This window comes from Miniopterus schreibersii (assembly GCF_964146895.1).
Source record: "Miniopterus schreibersii genome assembly, chromosome: X".
Taxonomy (NCBI): domain Eukaryota; kingdom Metazoa; phylum Chordata; class Mammalia; order Chiroptera; family Miniopteridae; genus Miniopterus; species Miniopterus schreibersii.
Genome location: NC_138104.1, coordinates 45,276,358 through 45,295,557, shown reverse-complemented (window position 1 = coordinate 45,295,557; position 19,200 = coordinate 45,276,358). Strand labels below are relative to the sequence as shown.

At 34.1% G+C, this 19,200-nt stretch overlaps 1 protein-coding gene across 1 annotated transcript in view; it reads left to right on the top strand.

The window, feature by feature from the left end:
• Nucleotides 1-3,586: 3,586 nt before the first annotated feature.
• CYLC1 (cylicin 1) overlaps nt 3,587-19,200 on the top strand; it is a gene marked incomplete at both ends in the record, with an annotated part of 29,778 nt that continues 14,164 nt past the window's right edge. The window contains 3 exons of the mRNA XM_081125368.1: nt 3,587-3,788; nt 15,873-15,991; nt 17,372-18,841. Of these exons, the coding sequence (XP_080981494.1) occupies nt 3,587-3,788; nt 15,873-15,991; nt 17,372-18,841 (1,791 nt within the window). The remainder of the gene's footprint in view (nt 3,789-15,872; nt 15,992-17,371; nt 18,842-19,200) is intronic.

Genomic DNA, 19,200 nt, shown 5'->3' with positions numbered 1-19,200 from the left:
GATTGATATCTGTTCATTTTCATTGTTTTCCAGGAAGTGTTTTTTTTCTTCCTTGATCTCATTGGTAACCAATTCATTGTTCAATAACATGATATTAGCCTCCATGCATTTGAATATTATTGAGTTTTTTTTATAGTGGTTGATTTATAGTTTCATGCCATTATAATCTGTATTCTACTGTTTTGGAAAGAAATGTTCTGTAAATGTCAATTAAATTCATTAGATCTAGTGTTTCATTTAAGGTCTGTGTTTCCCTGTTGATTTTTAGTTTTGATGATCACTTCAGTGATGACCCTGGGTCTTAAAATATCCCACTATGATTGTGTTTCTGTTGATATCCCCCTTAAAGTACATCATGAAATTTTTTATATATTTAGGTGCTCCTATATTTGGAGCATATATATTTAAAAGGGTTATTTCCCCCTGTTGGGTTGATCCCTTCAGTATTGTGTAGTGAAGATCTTTGTCTCTTCTTTTCTTTATTTTGAAATCTATTTTGTCAGAAATAAGTATTGCTACTCCAGTTTATTTTTCATTTCCATTTGCATGGAATATTTTTTTCCATCCCTTCACTTTTAGCCTGTGTGAATCTTTCACTATCAGGTGGGACTCTTATAGACAGCATATATTTGAGCTTTGTTTTCTTATCCATTCAGCTATTCCTTGTCTTTTGATTTGAGCATTTGTTCCATTCACATTTAAGGTTACTATTTATATATACTTATTTAATGCCATTTTTTCCTTTTATGCTGACGTACCTTTCTCTCACTATTCCATCTTTTTCTTAGAGTAGTCCTTTTACCATTTCTTGCAATTCTGATTTGGTGGTACTGAACTCTTTTAGCCTTCTTTTGTCTGGGAAGCTTTTTATTTCACCTTCAATTTTAAATGATAACCTTTCTGGATCAAGCCATCTTGGTTGCAGACTCTTGCTTTTCATTACTTTGAGAACTTCATGTCAGTCCCTTTGGGCCTGAAGAGTTTCTGTTGAGAACTCTGTTGTCAGCTTTGTGGAGGTTCCCTTGTAGGTCACTTTTTGTCTCTCTCCTGCAGCCCTTAATATTCTCTCTTTGTCTTTAGCATTTGCAAATTTAATTATGATTTGTCTTGGAGTGCGTATCCTTGGGTCCCTCTTGTTTGAAATCCTCTGTGCTCCTGAACTTGTGTGGCTTTCTCCTCACCAACGTAGGGGCGTTTTCTGTCATTATTTCCTCCACTAATTTCTCTATCCCTTGCTCTCTTTCTTCCCCCTTTGGCACCTTTATGCTGCAAATGTTGTTTTGCTTCCTGTTTTCCCGAAACTCCCTTAAACTGTCCTCATGCTTTTTAAGTGTTTTTCCTTTTTGCTGCTCTGATTATTTTTTCTTACCTTATCTTCTATGTCATTTGTTCTATCCTCTGCTTCATTGAGCCTGCTTTTAATTCCTTCCAGTGTATTCTTTATATCAGATATAGTATTCTTCGTTTCTGCCTGATTCTTATTTATGATACTTAGCTTTTTTTTTCATATTTTCACTAACTTTCTCAACCTTTCCATTTAGTTTTTGGTTGTTCTTATTAATTTTCTTGATCATATTTATAACCAGTACTCTGAACTCTTTTTCTGATAACTTGCTTACCTTCATCTTATCACTGTCTTTTCTGGTGATTTTTCCATTTATTTAGTTTGGGGGTTGTTTCTTTGTTTCCCTGTTTTGGTGCCTCTTAATATTTGTATCTGTCTATTAGATATATTTGCTGTCTCCCAGCCTTGTGGGGTGAGATTTTATAGTATATGTCCAGGGGTACACAGTGGTATGTTTTCCCTATACTTTCGAGCAATTTGCTCCATGTGTGTCCCTTTTGTGGTTGTCCCTTTTGTGATTTCTTTGGGCTCTCCTGTCTTGTGATTGGGTCTAGATTGTTTTTTACCCTCTTTGGGGAGTACTCTCCTCTCAGGTTTTCTAACTATGTGTCTCAAGCCCAACAACTTCCTGTGATATGTTGTACAGGTTTTGGCAAGGCAATACAATAAACAACCAAACTGCCAAAAAACAAAAGTATCTTACAAAATATTTTTACAATGACAATGAAAACATCCCAAGAAAAAATAGAATTGGGAGAGTGAAGTGAGAACACAAATGCTAGACCCCAAAAAAAGAGAGAGAAAAAAAATAGACAGAGAAAATGATATTATTGCTAATAGTAATGAAAGATAAAAAAAGTAATAATAATAAACTAAAATAAATTGTAAAAAATAAGGAAGGGATTGGAGATTTAAAAAAAAAGCAGAGAAAAGGTTCTGAAAGAGGGGAGAGCAAAAAATAAAGGGTAGTGCATAAGAATAGGAAAATAGTGGAAAGTGAAAAAATAAAAATACAATAAAGAGACAAACAGAAACAAACAATCAAACAATAACACAGGAATACAAAAAGGAAGAAAAAAAAAGAAAGAAAAAAGTTATGCCAATGGAATGAGAAGAGAGAGAGATAATGCAAGGGCAGGGAAGAAGTCCAATAAGATATATGGGGAAAACAATAGAGTAAAGCAGTAAACTTATTGGTTATAATGATAATGTCCTAGCAATTAAGCAGAGAATATCAAGAAAATCTTGATGATAGAACAAAAGATAAAACAAAACAAAGCAAAAAACAAACAAACAAAACAAGACAAAAAAAAAAACAACAAGCAAATCAAAACAAATTAAAAATAATAATTAAAATTTTTAAAAATAAAAAAACTTTTCTCTCTTTTTCTCAAGGAAAAAAAACCCAATCAAGATAGTTTCAACTGGGCAGCTTATTTTCTCTGAGGCTCACTGTTGTGCATGTTGATTTCAGTTCTCCTGGGAGGTACTTGTGTATCAGCCAATGTCAGGAGCTGTCTAAGTTTGGCTTTGGTGTCCTTAGGTAGTTGGCTGATCTGAGGCTCTCTGTGGTGCACCTCCACCTGTCAGCTATTTTGCCTCCCCCTTGTGGTTGCCTAGTCTTACTCGAGAGTCTTCTGTAGAGTCTTCAGGGTGCAGGATGGCTAGTGTAGCTCAGAATACTGATCCCCTTACTTAGAGATTTTTCAGTCAGGCACCCACTTTGCAGAAGTTAGTCTCTGCTTCAAAGCCAGCTCCTCAGTCTCTACCCTATCCTCCAATTTTAGTTCCCCATATAATGCCTACTGCAGTTTCAGACGGACTTCAGTCTATTTCCTTTTCTGTATGGACAGTTTCAGTGGCCTGGGCTCAGTGGGTTTGATTAAAAAACATTTCAGTGAGCACTTTGCTTGCTGCCCCCAACAGGGACTTTAAGCTTTTCCTCTAGTTCCCAAACAACAGACCCTGAGAGTCTTATTCTTGTATTGTTGTCCTGTGAGCTGTTCTCCCTTACCTCTCAGGACTGTGCCCTGTGGGGGATATATGGGGTTTCAGTGAGGTGAACTAGCTCCTTTCCTGTTGGAGGTGCTGCTTCTAGCCTGCAGGAGAGGCAGGCGTGCTCCGACCCTCCTTTTCCAGATGTGGTTGGCTAATCACAGGTGGTGCTAATTTCAAACTCTCCACAATGCAGACATAAATCTCAGCATTCACTGGTCTGTCTTCCCAACGGAAGCCAGAAAGATGGACATCCATTCAGAGATCAAAACCTCAAACATGCACAAAGCAACACACAACAGAGAATCTGACCTGCAAGGTGCTGTTGCCCCTGTGCCTCAGTACCAAACATTAGGGGTCAGAAAGTCAGACCCACTGAGGTCCCCTGGACAGCTGATCTCAGTAAAGCTGGTGCAGCTCTTTGCACAATATCCAGGCACCCCTCAAGGTGGGTCACATATCCCAGAATCACCCCACTGGGCTCTCAGGCAGCGGGGAATCTTATCTGTCCCACAGGCAGCTCTAGTCCATCTCTGTCAGCAGGAGGGCTCTCTTCCCCTTCCCCACACCACACAGATCAAATGCCCTCTTGGGTTGTACACAATGCTTTACAGGAAGGTAGACAGTCCCCGTATGTGGCTGCTCAGTGCATCCTTCTGTCCCCTTTCTATTCATAAGCTTCACACTATGGGACTGCCTTTTCTATGGTCAGTACCTGGTGTGAAAGATGTATGTGGTGGTTGCCATTAGAAGCTTTGTTTCACTAGGAAGGCATGGTCCTCTCCTTGAAAGCACATTGTTCCCCTGGGTCCATCTTCTCTCTGCATGGTGCTCTCCTTTCCTTATCGTCTGCTTTGGGTTTGAGATTCCAGCCTTTGTATGCCAGTGCACACTCCCAATAGAAAGGAGCTTTGCAGGCTCTAGCCTTAGGGTCTCAGAGCCCAGCACGGGCTTCATGAGGGACTCCTTTTATCTATGACCCCTCTTACCAGACTCTATGATGTTTCTTCAGTGCTCCCTACTCAAAATACATCCACTCAGGTATATGTCTCTGGTTTTTCCAAGCTGGTTATGGAGTATTTTAGTGGTAAATTGAGTCTGTGGTTGGGAACAAGGGCACTGTGCTTCTTGTCACAGTGCCGCCATCTTCCCCATCCCTGTCTCTATCTACCTTTTGATCTCACCATCTATTTCTTCTTTAACCCAGTCATTTTTTATAGTATGTTGTTTAATCTGCACATATCTGTGGTGTTTTTTAAACTGTTTCTTTGCAGTTAATGTTTAATTTCAAAGCATTGTGGTCAGAGAATATGCTTGGAATAATATCAATATTCTTAAATATGTTGAGACTATGGTTTATCTTTGAGAATGTTCCATGTGCACAGGAGAAGAATGTATAATCTGATGTTCTGGAATGAAAGGCTCTGTAAATGTCAGTTATGTCCATTTGGGTTGATATATCTTTATTAATTTTCTTTTGATTGATCAATCTAGAGGTATCAATGGAGTATTTAGGTCCCCTATTATAATTATGTTTTTTTCAGTTTCTCCCTTTAGTTCTGTGAGTAGGTGCTGTATATATGTTGATGCTCCCTGATTGGGTGCATATATATTAAGATGTGGTATGCATTTTTGTTGCATTGCCCTCTTTATCATTATCTCTTATTACCTTTCTATCTTGAAATCTATTTTGTCAGATATAAGTATGGCTACAGCTGCTTTTCTGTGGGTGCTATTTGCATGGAGAATTAATTTCCACCCTTTTACTTTGAGTCTATTTTTGTCTTTGCAACTTAAATATGTCACCTGAGGGCAGCAGATAGCTGGGTTTTATTTTTTGATCCAGTCTGATACTCCATGCCTCTTTATTGATGAATTCAGTCCATTTACATTTAGGGTAATTATTGATATATGGGGACTTTTTATAGCCATTTTAACTTTTGTTATCCTCTAGCCCTGTGCCTCTATTTTTTTCCTTTCTCTTGTGTTTCTGACTGCTATTTTTATTTGGTTGTATTCTATAATTTTACACTCGGTTTCCTCATGTTTTAGTTTATGTGTCCCAGTTTTGGTTTTTTTGTGTGTAGTTACCACTAGGTTTATGAAAAATAATATTTCATATATAAGGTATTTTTTGAATGATTTACTCTCCATACACCTTTGCAAATTCAGACCTTTACCCCCTTTTTTATGTTTTTGTTGTCACAAACTATCCTTATTTATGCTGTAAGCTTTTTAAATTTATCTTTATTGTTGAAAGTATTATATATTACCCTTTCTAACCCCCATTGATCCCTTTCACCCCACATCACCCCACCCCCAGGCTTACCACATATCAATGTCTGGGTCCATAGCTTATGCATATGAGCAGAAAAGTTCTTTGATTAATCTCTCCCCACCTACTGACCCACTTCTGCCTTCTGTCTGAGAAACCTCACTCTGTTCCATGGTTTTATGTCCATGGTTTTATGATTTTGTTCATCAGTTGATTTTGTTCATAAGATTCCACATATGAATGAGATCATGTGATACTTGTTTTTCTCTGCCACAGCTTTTTAATATGTTCATCTACTGATGGGCACTTTGGCTATTACCATATGTTAGCTATTGCAAATTGTGTTGCTATAAACATTGTGGTGCATAAACTCTTTCTGATTGGTGCTTTGGGTTTCTTAGGATATATTCCTAGAACTGGGAACATGGGATCAATGGCAGTTCCATTTTTAATTTTTTGAGGAAACTCCACACTGTTTTCCACAGTGGCTGCACCAGTCTACATTCCCACCAGCAGTGTACTAAGGTTTCCTTTTCTCTACATCCTTGCCAGAATTTGTAGTTTGTTGATGGTAGCGATACTGACAGGTGTGAGGTGATATCTCATTGTATTAAGTTGCATCTCTCTGATGATCAGCTACTTTGAGCATTTTTTCATGTGTCTCTTGGCCATCTGAATGTCCTCTTTGGAGAAGTGCCTATTTAGGTTCTTTGCCCATTTTTTTAATTGGATTGTATGTATTCCTTTTGTTAAGTTGTATGAGTTCCTTATATATTTTTGATATTAACCATTTATCAGATGTGTCATTGGCAAATATCCCATCTCATGCATTGGTCTCCCTTTTCATTTTGTTGATGATTTATTTTGCTGTGCAGAAGCTTTTTATTTCAATGTAGTCCCATTTGTTTCTTTTCTCCTTTGTTTCTCTTGCCCTAGGAGATGTATTAGCAAACATATTGCAATGAGAAATGTCTGAGATTTTGCTTCCTATATTTTCTTCTAAAATTTTTATGGTTTCATGACTTACATTTAAGTCTTTTACCCATTTTGAGTTTATTTTTGGGTATGACATAAGTTGGCAGCCTAGTTTCATTTTTGTGTGTGCATATTCCTGGCTAATTTTCCCAACACCATTTATTGAAAAGAATATCTTTACTCCATTGTGTATTCTTGCTCTTTTATCATATATTAATTGAGAATAATAGCTTTATTTGATTTCTGGGTTCTCTATTCTGTTCCACTAATCTATGTTCTTGTTCTTGTGCCAGTGCCAGACTTTTTTTTATTACAGTGCTTTGTAATATAACTTGTTATTCAGTATTGTGATCCCTTCAACTTTGTTCTTCTTTCCTAAGGTTGTTGTGGTTATTCGAGGTTTTTTCGGTTCCATATAAATTTTTGTAGTGTTTGTTCTTGATCTGTGAAATATGCTGTTGGTATCTTAATAGGGATTGCATTGAATTTATAGATTACTTTGGATAGTTTGGAAATTTTAATGACAATAATTCTTCCTGTCCATGAACATGGTATATTCTTCCACTTGTTTATATCTTCCTCTATTTTTTCAATGTCCTGTAGTTTTCCTGAGTACAGGTGTTTTATCTCCTTGGTTTGGTTTATTCCTAATTAAATTAATTTTTAGTTGCAATGGTAAATGGGATTTTTTTCTTTTAGTTTTTCTGAGAGTACATTATTGGTCTATAACTGTGTCACAGATTTCTGCATGTTAATTTTGTATCCTGCTACCTTGCCAAATCATTTCTTAAATCTAGTAGTTTTTTGGTGGAGTCTTTAAGATTTACTATATACAATATCATTTCATCTGCAGATAATGACAGCTTTATTTCCTCCTGTCCAATTTAGGTACCTTTTATGTTTTCTTCTTGTCTGATTGCTGTGGCTAGGACTTCCAGTATTATGTTCAATAAGAGTGGTGAATGTGGACACCCCTGTCTTGTTCTTGTTCTTAGGTGAAATTCTTTTAGTTTTTGCACATTGAGTATGATGTTGGCTCTAAGTTTGTCATACATGGCCTTTATTGTGTTGATTTATGATATCTCTATTCTACTTTGCTGAGAGTTTTTATCAAAAATGGTTGTTGGGATTTGTCAAATGCTTTTTCTGTGTCTATTGATATGAATATGTGATTTTTGTTTTTCAATTTGTTTATGTGATATATCACATTTATTGATTTGCTAATATTGTACAAGTCTTGCATCCTTGGAATATATCCCACTTGCTCATGATGTATGATCTTTTTAATATATTGACGGATCCGATTTTCTAATTTTTTTTTGAGGATTTTAGAATCTATGTTCATCAGGGGTATTGGCCTGTAATTCTCTTTCTTTGTAGTGTATCTGGTTTTGGAATTAGGCTAACGCTGTCCCTGTAAAAAGAGCTTGGAAACGGTCCTTCCTGTTGGATTTTTGGTAAAGTTTGAAGAGAATAGGTGTTAGTTCTTTAAATGTTTGGTAAAACTCCTTTTTGAAGCCATCTAGACCAGGGCTTTTGTGTGCAAGGAGTTTTTTGATTGCTGCTTCAACTTCATCAGCAGTTATTGACCTTTTCAGGTTTTCTGACTCTTCCTGATTGAGTTTTTTAAGGCTGTATTTTTCTAGGAATTTGTCCATTTCATCCCGGTTGTGCAGCTTGTTGGCATATAGTTGTTCTTAGTATTTTCTTACAATCTTTTGTATTTCTGTTGGATCAGTTGTTACTTCACCTCTTTCCTTTCAGATTTTGTTTATTTGGATCCTTGTTTCTTGATGTGTCTACCTAAAGGTTCATCAACTCTGTTTTTCTTTTAAAGGAACCAGCTCTTGGTTTCATTGATCTTTTGCATTGTGTATTTTGTCTCTATTTCATTTATTTCTGCTTTTGTCTTTGTTTCCTTCCTTCTACTTATTCTGAGATTTTCTTGTTTTTCTCTTTCTAAGTCTTTAAGTTGTAAGGTTTGATACTTTACTAAAAGTTTTTTTTTGTTTGTTTGTTTGTTTTTAGGTAATCCTGTAATAATATGAACTTCCCTCTCAGGACTGCTTTCATTATGTCTCATAGATTTTGTGTTGTTTTGTGTTCCTTTTCATTTGTTTTCAGAAACTTTTTTATTTTTTCCATAATCTCTTTTTAACCCATTCATTTTTAAATAACATGCCATGTAGCCTCCATATGCTTGCATGTTTTTTAGTTTTTTTTATTGTAGTTGACTTCTAATTTCTTGCTGTTGTGGTTTGAGAAGATGCTTGATATGATTTCAATCTTCTAGAAGTTGTAGAGACTTGTTTTTTGTCCTAACATTTTGTCTATCTTTGAGAATGTCCAGTGTGAGCACTTGAGAAGGATGTACTTTCCACAGCTATGGGGTGGAATGTTCTATAAATGTCAATTAAATCCATCTCATTTAGTGTGTAATTTAGGTTTACTGTTTCCTTGTTGATTTTTTGTCTGGAAGACCTATCCAGTGAAGTCAGTGGGGTGTTAAAGTCCCCCACTATGACAATATTGCTGTCTATCTCTCCCTTAAAGTCCTACAGAAGATTTTTATAAATTTAGGTGTTCTTATATAAGGTGCATTTATGTTTATCAGGATTATATATATACTCTTTTTGGATCTATCCCTTTGGTGTTATGTAGTGATCATTCTTGTCTCTTGTTATGGTTTTCATTTTGAAGTACATGTTTTTCACATTTGAGTATTGCTACTCCAACTTTTTTAAATTTCCATATGCATGGAATTTTTCCCCCCATCCCTTCACTCTTATTCTGTGTGAGTCTTTTGTTCTGAGGTGGGTCTATTGTATACAGCATAAACTTGGGTCAGGTTTTCTTATCCACTCAGTTACCCTATGCCTTTTGATTGAAGCATTTAATCCATATACATCTAAGGTTATTAATGATAGATTATTTATGCTTATGTTTTTTTCTTGATTTCTAATTCTAATTACAGCAGTCCCTTTAACATTTTCTGCAATGCTGGTTTGGTGATGATAAACTCCTTTAGCCTTTTTTTCTGGGAAACTCTATTCCACCACTATTTTGAATGATTGCCTTCTTGGATAAAGTATTGGTTTCAGCACCTTATTTTGCATTACCTTGAATACTTCATGCCATTCCCTTCTGGCCTGTAGAGTTACTGATGAAAAGTCTGCTGACAGCCTTATGGGAACTCCTTTGTTGGTAGCACATTGCTTTTCTTTTGTTTCCTTTAAGATTCTCTCATTTTCTTGAATTTTTGGCACTTTATGATTTGTCTGGGCATGGACCTCAAGGAATTCTTCTTGCTTGGGACCCTCTGTGCCTCCTGAACTTGTGTGACTTTTTCATTCACCAGATTAGGCAAGTTTTCTGCTCTTATATCTTCAAACAAATTCTTTATCCCTTGCTTATTCTCTTCCCCCTTCTGGCTCTCCCATGATGTGAATATTGTTACTTTTCATGTTGCTCCACAGTTCCCCTAGACTGTTTCCCTGTTTTTTTAATTTTTCTATTTCTTTTTGAATCTCTTATTGAGTTATTTTTTCTACCATTTTCTAATTCTCTGATCTGATCCTCAGCTTCCTCTAATCTGCTGTTTATTCCTTCCAATGTATTCTTTATTTCAGCTATGTCATTCTTAATTTTCTTCATAGTTTCCATATCTTTTCTCATTATCCTTACAATTGGTATTCTGAACTGTATATCTGATAGATTGCTTATCTCCATTTTAATTAGCTCTTCGTCTGGAGAAATGTCTTGTTTTTTCACTTGGAGCTTATTTTTGCTCTCCCCATTTTGGTTGCCTGTTTATGTTTCTGTCTATGTATTATGTAGACCTGCTAAGACTCTCAATCTTTTTGGAGGGTCTCTGGTGCAGGCCAATGCCAGACACTCTTTGTGACTAGTCTTGAGTATCCTGTTTGGAGTTGTCAATAACCCACTGCTTGAGGTCTCTTCTGCTGGGTCTGAGTGCATTTGGAAAGGATCATTATGTACACAAATGTCTACTTTTCCAAAGCCCAGGTCCAGAAGTGGATTAGGCAAAGACTCAAAGCACTCTGAGGTCTGCCTTTGCTTGTAGGCTGATTAATAGGATTCTCTTAATGAGCCTCAGGCTGTAAATACTCCCTGGGGTAGGGCAAGAGTTTCAACAGTAAGTTGGAGCAATTTCTTTTCCCCAGGCAAAAGCTGTTTCGAAAGTTAATGTCTGCCTGAGAAAGATGTCCTCTTCTGTTTGGGGGAATGATTGCACAAGAATTCAGATGGGTTTCCTCTAACCTCTATCTCCAGAGTCCACAACCCTAACAACCCTAGATTTTTCACACATCTCCAGTCCACTCTGCCCTCACTCTGCTGAAGCCCAAGATGAGTGGCTGCACAGGAAACATTGTGCATTGGCTTTTTAAGGGGGTGCCTGCATTTTTAACCATCTCTCTCTGACAGACAGAAATCCTGCTGCTTTTCACATCCAGATGTTTATAAGCATCTTTCTCAGTTCTGGTGCCCTTGGGCTTGGAAGTCCTGCTTGTGGTTTCAACCTCAGAGTTCTCAGTGTAACCTCCTATAGCTGAGATATCCCTCTGGACCTGCAACCGCTGCCTGTGGGAGCCCAACGAGCCCTCTTGTGCATCTACACTTCCTACCAGTCTCTGTGCAGTCTCTGCTTTAGGTCCTTGTTATGAGGGTACACTCCAGCTAGACTTTACTAGCAGTTGATTTTGCAGGATGACTTTTCTATATTTTAGTTATAATTCCAGTTTGGTCCTGGGAGAGTGTCAGCATAGCTCCACTCAGTCCACCCCTATCTTGGGAACTTTTTGCTGTAAGTGTGCTGGTGATTTACTCATATTGTTGTTACCTTTTGTTCTTTGTTTCAAGTAGAATAAACCTTTTGTGTATTTCATGCAGAGTGGGTCTTCTGGTGATAAATTTCCTTAGCTTTCGTATGCCTGGAAAATTATTTCTCCTTTATATCTAAATGATAACTTTCCTTTTATATTCTTGGCTGGTAAGTTCTCTTTGAATATTTGTTTCCACTTGTTCTATATATTTGTTCTTTATTCCTCCTTTTGTCTTTCTCTTTAAATTAATTAAACTTCTCAAATTAAATTTCCCTTCTATTTTTTTATTAGTTTTATATCTTTTCATTAATTTTTGTCATTATCTTAGAGATTACAACATAACCCTTTAAATTATTATAGTTTAGTGAAAATTAGTATTTTTACTTCTCCCCAAATGATGCAAACACCTTGCAACATTTTAATTGTGTTTATTCCACCCACATTTATGTACTATTACTATCATAAATGTTTTCATAAAATTTCCATTTTATTTTTAACTTAACTGATATTATTTTTATTTGTGAATACTTAATGTTTGTGTTCAGTACCCACATAAGTATTTTTTTATTGTCTTTATTTCATCTTGTATTAACTGTGCATCATCTTGGGTCATCTTCTCATACCTAAAGAATTCTCATTTGTATTAATTTTAGTGCTTTCTACTGGCAATAAAATTTGTACATTTTTGTTTGCATAAAAAGTCTTTATATTAAATTATTAAAATATGTTTGTTGTGTAAAAGTTCTAAATTGACTTTTTTTTCTTTTGTAACTTTAAAAATATTATTCCATTTCTTCTGGCATCTCTCTCTCATTTTCTCCCTTATGTGAAGATATAAGTTGGGGTCATGTAGCAAAAAAAATATCCACAGCATAGCTTATAAAATTTAAAAACAACATGCTTTAAAAGAAGAAAACTATTTCAAGGTTTAATTATATTTGAGCTCTAATAACCTGAGGCAAAGACCACATTTATATAAAGCAAACATGCCATAATATATGGCTCAATCATCCTCTTTTCTCACTGTTCTTTGATTGCTTTTCTAGTGTTAATTTGCACAAATTGAGGTGCATATGTAAATTTTAAAGTATGTGAATAAGATAATTTCAATGTATATGATTTATTTCATCTTTAAAATCTATCTTAATGTGTCATTCATATAAGGTATATTACTGCAATAGAATGTAAATTGTATTCTAATTGTGTCCAAAAGAAAGTTTTGAAAACACTACTTTAGACTGTAGTAAGGAAGTGAAAATCAATGTATGTGCAATTTCTTTTTCCAAGAATATGAAAGCAGTGATCTAGTTAGCATATCATATTTTCTAACTTAAACTCCCAGGATCACAGGCCACAATATCTTCTAGCTTCACTATTAAATGAAAATGTGTTCAACACAAATTAATTGATCATTGATCATTTGACTTGTGTAAAAGCAAAAGGCACATGATTGAACTACTTCAGGTATCTATGAAGCTTTCTTTTTCAAGGCCATTCAGAGCTGTGGTTCTTAAACAGAACTGAGTACCAAAACCACCAGAGAAAATTTTTAAATGCATATTTGATTAAGCACACCCAGAGATTCTGCTTCATGAATCCAGGAGTTCTCAGGAGTGTTTACATTTTGAAAATTGCCAAGTTAATTATTATATTTGCCTTTAGTTGAGAACAACTTGTTTATATATTTTAAACTAGGGTCTCCAAAATCTTCATAAATAAGTTAGTAATTATTTAGTGATGAGTATGAATCAGGCTTTGTGCTAGATACTAGCGCTTTACTTAGGAAATGAAAACATATTTGATTCAAACATAAATACATTTGACTAGTTTTACTTATTTTTGTTTAAAATTTGATGGTTTGGAAAAGTAAAAAAAAAATGTTCTAAAGTATCCGTGTATATAAATACGATCACAGAATCAAGAATGGTCACAATTCATTGTCCCTGCTAACTAATAAGGAAGTATTATTTTAAAAATAAATTATACCATGTATATCTTCAGTAGGCAGTATGATTGTTTCCAGATCAAATTTGCACTTTCCAAATGGAACATATCATGGATCAACTTTCCCTGTGTGTAAGAAAAATTCAAAATCTTGATTAATAGTTACATATGCCACTATCACACATCATTAGTGGTTTGATTTTTTGTAAGTACTGAGAAAACCAAAAAATGAAGGGTTTTTTTAAAAAAACTTATTTAATGAATTTAGAAAATATGTGGGTTTACTACTGTTTTAGACTTTTTCACTGGAAAAATTGAAGGTATACTGGTTGGATTTATTGTCTTATATAATTAAATAAAATATTTTACATATTTTAAGTTATGTCAAATTAATGTTTTTATTTCATCATTCATTCCATTATTTTTGTTGATATTTCTGGTGAAAATAAACTTTTGTTCATCTATAACTTGATTTAGAGGAGAGATGTGATATGAATTATAAGTATGTTTTTGGATAATGAAATCCAGAGAATTCATAAAAATTTTCAGTTTTATTATTGAGAAGTTATTATTATTATTGTTGTTATTATTCATAGTACAAATTTACTTAAAGTATTTTCTTTTTTTAACAGACAAGAAGTAAACATCAAAGCATATGATAATTCCATGCCAAGTAAGAATTTTGTCTTTGTAGTTCAATATTGTTTGATTATATTTGAGAATAAACTTAAGAATGAATTACTAGTATCTTCCATTCAATATGATAAAGCATAAAATGCCTTGAATTTTAGTTAAAATTTAGAAGAATCATGTATGTGTGTATATGTGTATGTCTATGTTGGTATGTGCGTATGTGTAAAATATTCTGACCTTAATGTGGGCATGCACACATTATTTTGAAAGGAAACATTTAATTTATTCTTCCTCATTATAAAAAACAACCTTAGTTTCATAAGGCTCCCTTGTGTTTAAAACCACTATAACAAAAAGAAAAGTAGAAAAAGAAAATACAGTTATAAAGATGAAAGTGGATCATTCATTTGTTACTCAAATACAACTTTAGGAAAGTTCTCCTTAATAAATTGAGTTTAAATCTGTCTGCACTGCTACAATGTTTACCCATTGGTTCTAGTTCTTCTTTCAAGAAACACATAAAAGAAGTTTCTAACTTTGTGATGAAGAGAATAGACACTGGAACCAAACTGTTTGACTTTTAATTCTTATACTTTATGATTTTGAGCAAATAATGTAAACTCTCTCAGTGCTTTATTTTTCTGTATCTGTAAAATGAAAGCAATTATATATTATATTATCTAATTCAAAGTGTTGTTTGAGGATTAAATGAAATGATGTGTATAAAGTGCTTAAAACACTGTCTGACACATAGTAAGCAATATGTTAGTGTTAGCAGTTGCAGCTATTCTATAAATGCTGTTACTACTATTCTCCCATATAACATCTCCTTAAATATTTGAACATAGAGAGCACATTTTTGCTTAGTGTCCCCAAGTCCTGGAGAACTGTCCTTAGTTACCTTACTAGTTTCTCTTTTGACACAGCTACCAGAGAGTGTGATCCTCTTGATCACTCTATTCTGGATATCCTCAAGTGTTCATATGTTCCTTTAACACATTTTATTAAAGTTATTGGGGTAACAATAGTTAATAAAATTATATAGGTTTCAAGTGTACAGTTCTACAATACATCATATCTATATTACATTGTGTGTTCACCACACCATATCAAGTCTCCTTCCCTTTTAAAAATATAGTTCACAAAAATGAATGCAATATTTTCATCTGTGGCCCTAATTCTTGTGTCTTGAAATAACACTGAGGTCAGAGGAGTACTGAAATAAATAATTAGATTTGATCAATTGAGATTTTTACTATTTCCTTTATGCTCAACATTGTGCTAGCTATTATGGGAACTATACAAGTAGTCATGTGGTCTTCAACCTAACTAAAAGGATATAAAAGAAACCAAAATAGAGAAAACTATGGAGATGTTTAAAAAGAAATAATCTTTCTCTATTTTCCATTCTTACTGTTGATTGTACTATTTTAACTATTATAATTTAAATATCTATCTGTAAAAATGGTTTAATCTAAAAAATAAAATTATACGTGATGAAAGAATATTTTACTTTAGGTGGTGAGCACACAATGCAATATACAATGATTTACCTTAGAATTGTACACTTGAAACCTATATAATCTTATTAACCATTGTTAACTGATAAATTTAATTAATTTTTAAAATTAAAAATGCCATTTTTAAACATAGATATTGCAAATAGGGAGATAATCTTTTATGGGAAAATCTCATTGAAATCCCTAATTGATATTCAAAGAAACTACAAACTCCAGAAAGAAAATGGATATTTTGAGTTATAACTTAGTTTAAGCAATATATTTCTTACTTATGAATATCTCAGTGCTTATGAAAGTCTGTCTACTAATTGCAAATTATTTATTGTCTTCTCTTATGTTAGTCAGCAAATCAAGCAGAAAATTATGGAATCAAGAATGCTTCACTTTGACAATTCCTAAACCACCTCAGCCAGGTAGAAAAAAGAGATCAAGACCTTCAGAATTACAAATCACAGTTCCTGTAAGTACTGAAAAGGATATTTTAAAACTAAACCTAAGATTATACATTATATACATATAGATAGAGATACATAATTTAAATTTTACTATTGGTAGCAGATATTTTAAAATATATAATTCCCCATAAAACAGATTTCCCTCTTCTGTTTCAGATTAAACTTTTATTTTTATGTGGCTCTCCATTTCAAAGGCATTATATAGCTAATAGAATAGGCAAGCTAAAGAATCAAATGCTGCAAATGGTGGGATCTCTCAGGAAATTTTTACTAGCTGCAAAAACAAAAAATTTGAAACTTAGAGCAGTAGCTGATCTTGATGAGGTTATAAGAGCCTCTCCATTTTCCTTAATCTGGCACCAAGGATACTAGATACTGGGAGAATCATTTTTTACTGCTTTTATGAAGTGGCGTTATCAACAGCAAAAAGAAAGACTAGTGCTCAGAGGTCAACCCATGCTATTACCAAAATATATTTCAAAAACATCTCCCAAAGCAGAGTTACATTCAATTAATTTAGTCAAGAGTTATTCATATATCTGTAGTGATTCAAGCACATGCTTCTCTTCATGGTCTTCTTTCAATTCCATATAACCATTTCATTGACTGGTGATGTCTCTACTGAATAGCTGAAAAGATATAATAAGTAAATGTAAAATTAATCTATGTGGCCACTATGATATTCATATTTGACAAATGTTTGGGTGGGAGTTTTAAAAAATTACACTACTGCTTCACAAATTACTGTGAATCAAACATTTGTTTTATTTTATGTATTTGCTTTTGACAATACTTAACAGCAGGGCTTACAGGCTTTTAATTTTATCAGAGACCTTGAAAGCAAGAGTAGAAATAAGGCTTGGCCTGAAGCCTACAGCTATCACAAGAATTGTCATGACAATCTTGATGGGCATAAGCTTATTTCTGAAATAACTTGAGGGTGAAGGGTGTACAAAATGTTCCAAAAGACCTCTCCCATATTTGGGTCCAAAATGAACCCACTATTAATTTTAAGTTCAGGCCTTGGAATATCATGGATCATTGTGGGTCTGCTTCAATCTCAAAGTGAATCAATATATGAATAGCATTTCTTGTAAAGCAATTTTATTTCCAAAGTAGAGTTATCTCACATAAACACACAAACACACATAGGACATTGAAAAATAAAATAAAAAATAAGTTTTAAATGAATGGTTAAGAAGAAGCTAGACTATTTTCAAGTTTTAATATATAATTTGATTTTGATTTTATGAAAATTTTAAATTAAATTTATTGGGGTAACATTGGTTTATAAAATTATATAGGTTTCAATTGTACAATTCTATGATACATCATCTGTATATTGCATTGTCAAAAATTCTTATTATTTTAACCAATCTTTTTAGAGATGTGACAAAAGAAAATTAGAGGAAGTTCATAAGCCACCTCATATATGGATAAGGCATTTTTTAAGAAAAATTTTCCAAAGGCCATCTAATTACTTCACTGTCAGGAGACAGGCTCCATTTAGCCATCCTTGTACTCCTAAAACCCATCCTGGAAAGGCAGGATCTAAAAAGTTGGAAGATTACAATAAAAGAACAACTTTTAAGAAAGATTCCAAGAAAAATACTGGCCCACATGAAACAGCTCCAGAATCCAAGGAAACAGGAAATAATAAAAAACCTAAAAGAGGAGACAAAACAGACAAAACTCCATCAAAATCATCACATGAAAGTGAAATATCTACGGAGTCAAAGTACAAATCAGGAACAAACCCCAAATCCAAAGATTCTCAGGCAGTCTTAATGAAGCAACCAAAAAAATGTAAGAGAGATTTCAAAAATTCCAAGGAGACAGATATTGAATCCATATGTACAAAAAAGGAATCTAAGAGCTCAAAGAACAATTTTAATGCCAAATCTGAGGCTTGCTCAATAAACATTTCAAATATGGATTTAATGACATATTTAGAGGAGTCTGGTGCTGAATCCACGGAATTTGATATGTGGTTAAACAATTACTCACAGAATAATTCAAAGAAGCCTCCGAAGAAGGAAGCAAAGAAAAGCTCTGATGCCGAATCTTCAGATTCCAAAGATACAAAGAAGGATAAAAAAGGTAAAGGGAAAAACAAGAAGAAGGATGCAAAGGAAACAGAGTCAACTGATGCAGAATCTGAGTCTGAATTGGAGTCAAAAAAGGATAAGAAAGATTCAAAGAAAGGTAAGAAAGGTTCAAAGAAAGATGACAAGAAAAAGGATGCCAAGAAGGACATGCTGTCAACTGATGAGGATCCTGAATCTGAACAGATTTCAAAAAAGGATGAAAAAGTTGAAAAGACCAATAAGAGAGAGTCAAAGAAAGATGACAAAAAAAAGACTGCAATGAAGTCTGAAGAGTCTAGTGAAACTGAATCTGATTGGGACTCAAAAAAGGAAATAAAAGCTAAGAGAAAGTCAAAGAAAGATGCCAAGAAACAGGATGCAAAGAAGAGCATAGAGTCTACTGATGATGAATCTGATCTATCTTCCAAGAAAGAAGAAAAGAAGCCAGGGATGAACAAAAGTTCAGATGCTGAATCTGAAGAGTCAATGCATAAACCTAGGGCTAAAAATAAAGGCGTTGATGAATCAGATGCAACATCTACAGATTCAAAGAAGGAAGCACTGGAAATAAAAAAAGATTTTAAAACTTCATTCAGAAAGACGACATTCAAAGGAAAAGAAAAACAAGCAGTTGCAGGTAGAGTTCCTCCATCAAGAGAAAGTTCACTACCATCTCCTTGCGAGCCTTTACAACTATCACCTAAGATCAAACGTCTCTGTCGGTGCAAGATGGATCCTCTGCCTCCAAAACCAAGATATGCTCCTTTGGTATGTTTACTTCTCTTCTATTTTAGAGACATATATTAGAAATGAAAGATATTTTAAAATTTTGAATTCATACTTTCTTTAAAGAATAGTCCTCTTTTGCTGGAATATTGACAAGTTTGGGACTCTCAGGTAAGAAAGATAAAAAATACTTCAAAATGACTCAAAATAGTGGCAAAACAAATGTCAAAAAGTTAAGAAGAATATATAGATTGGAGCATAGAGAACTAGCTTGTGATTTAAAAAATCATTTAAAATTACTTGTAAGGGGAGCCATATTACAAAAGTGGTTAATGGTTCTATACTTAAGAAGAAACAAACATGAAAGTAGACTAAAACTTGTACAGGCACAGATCTAAGTA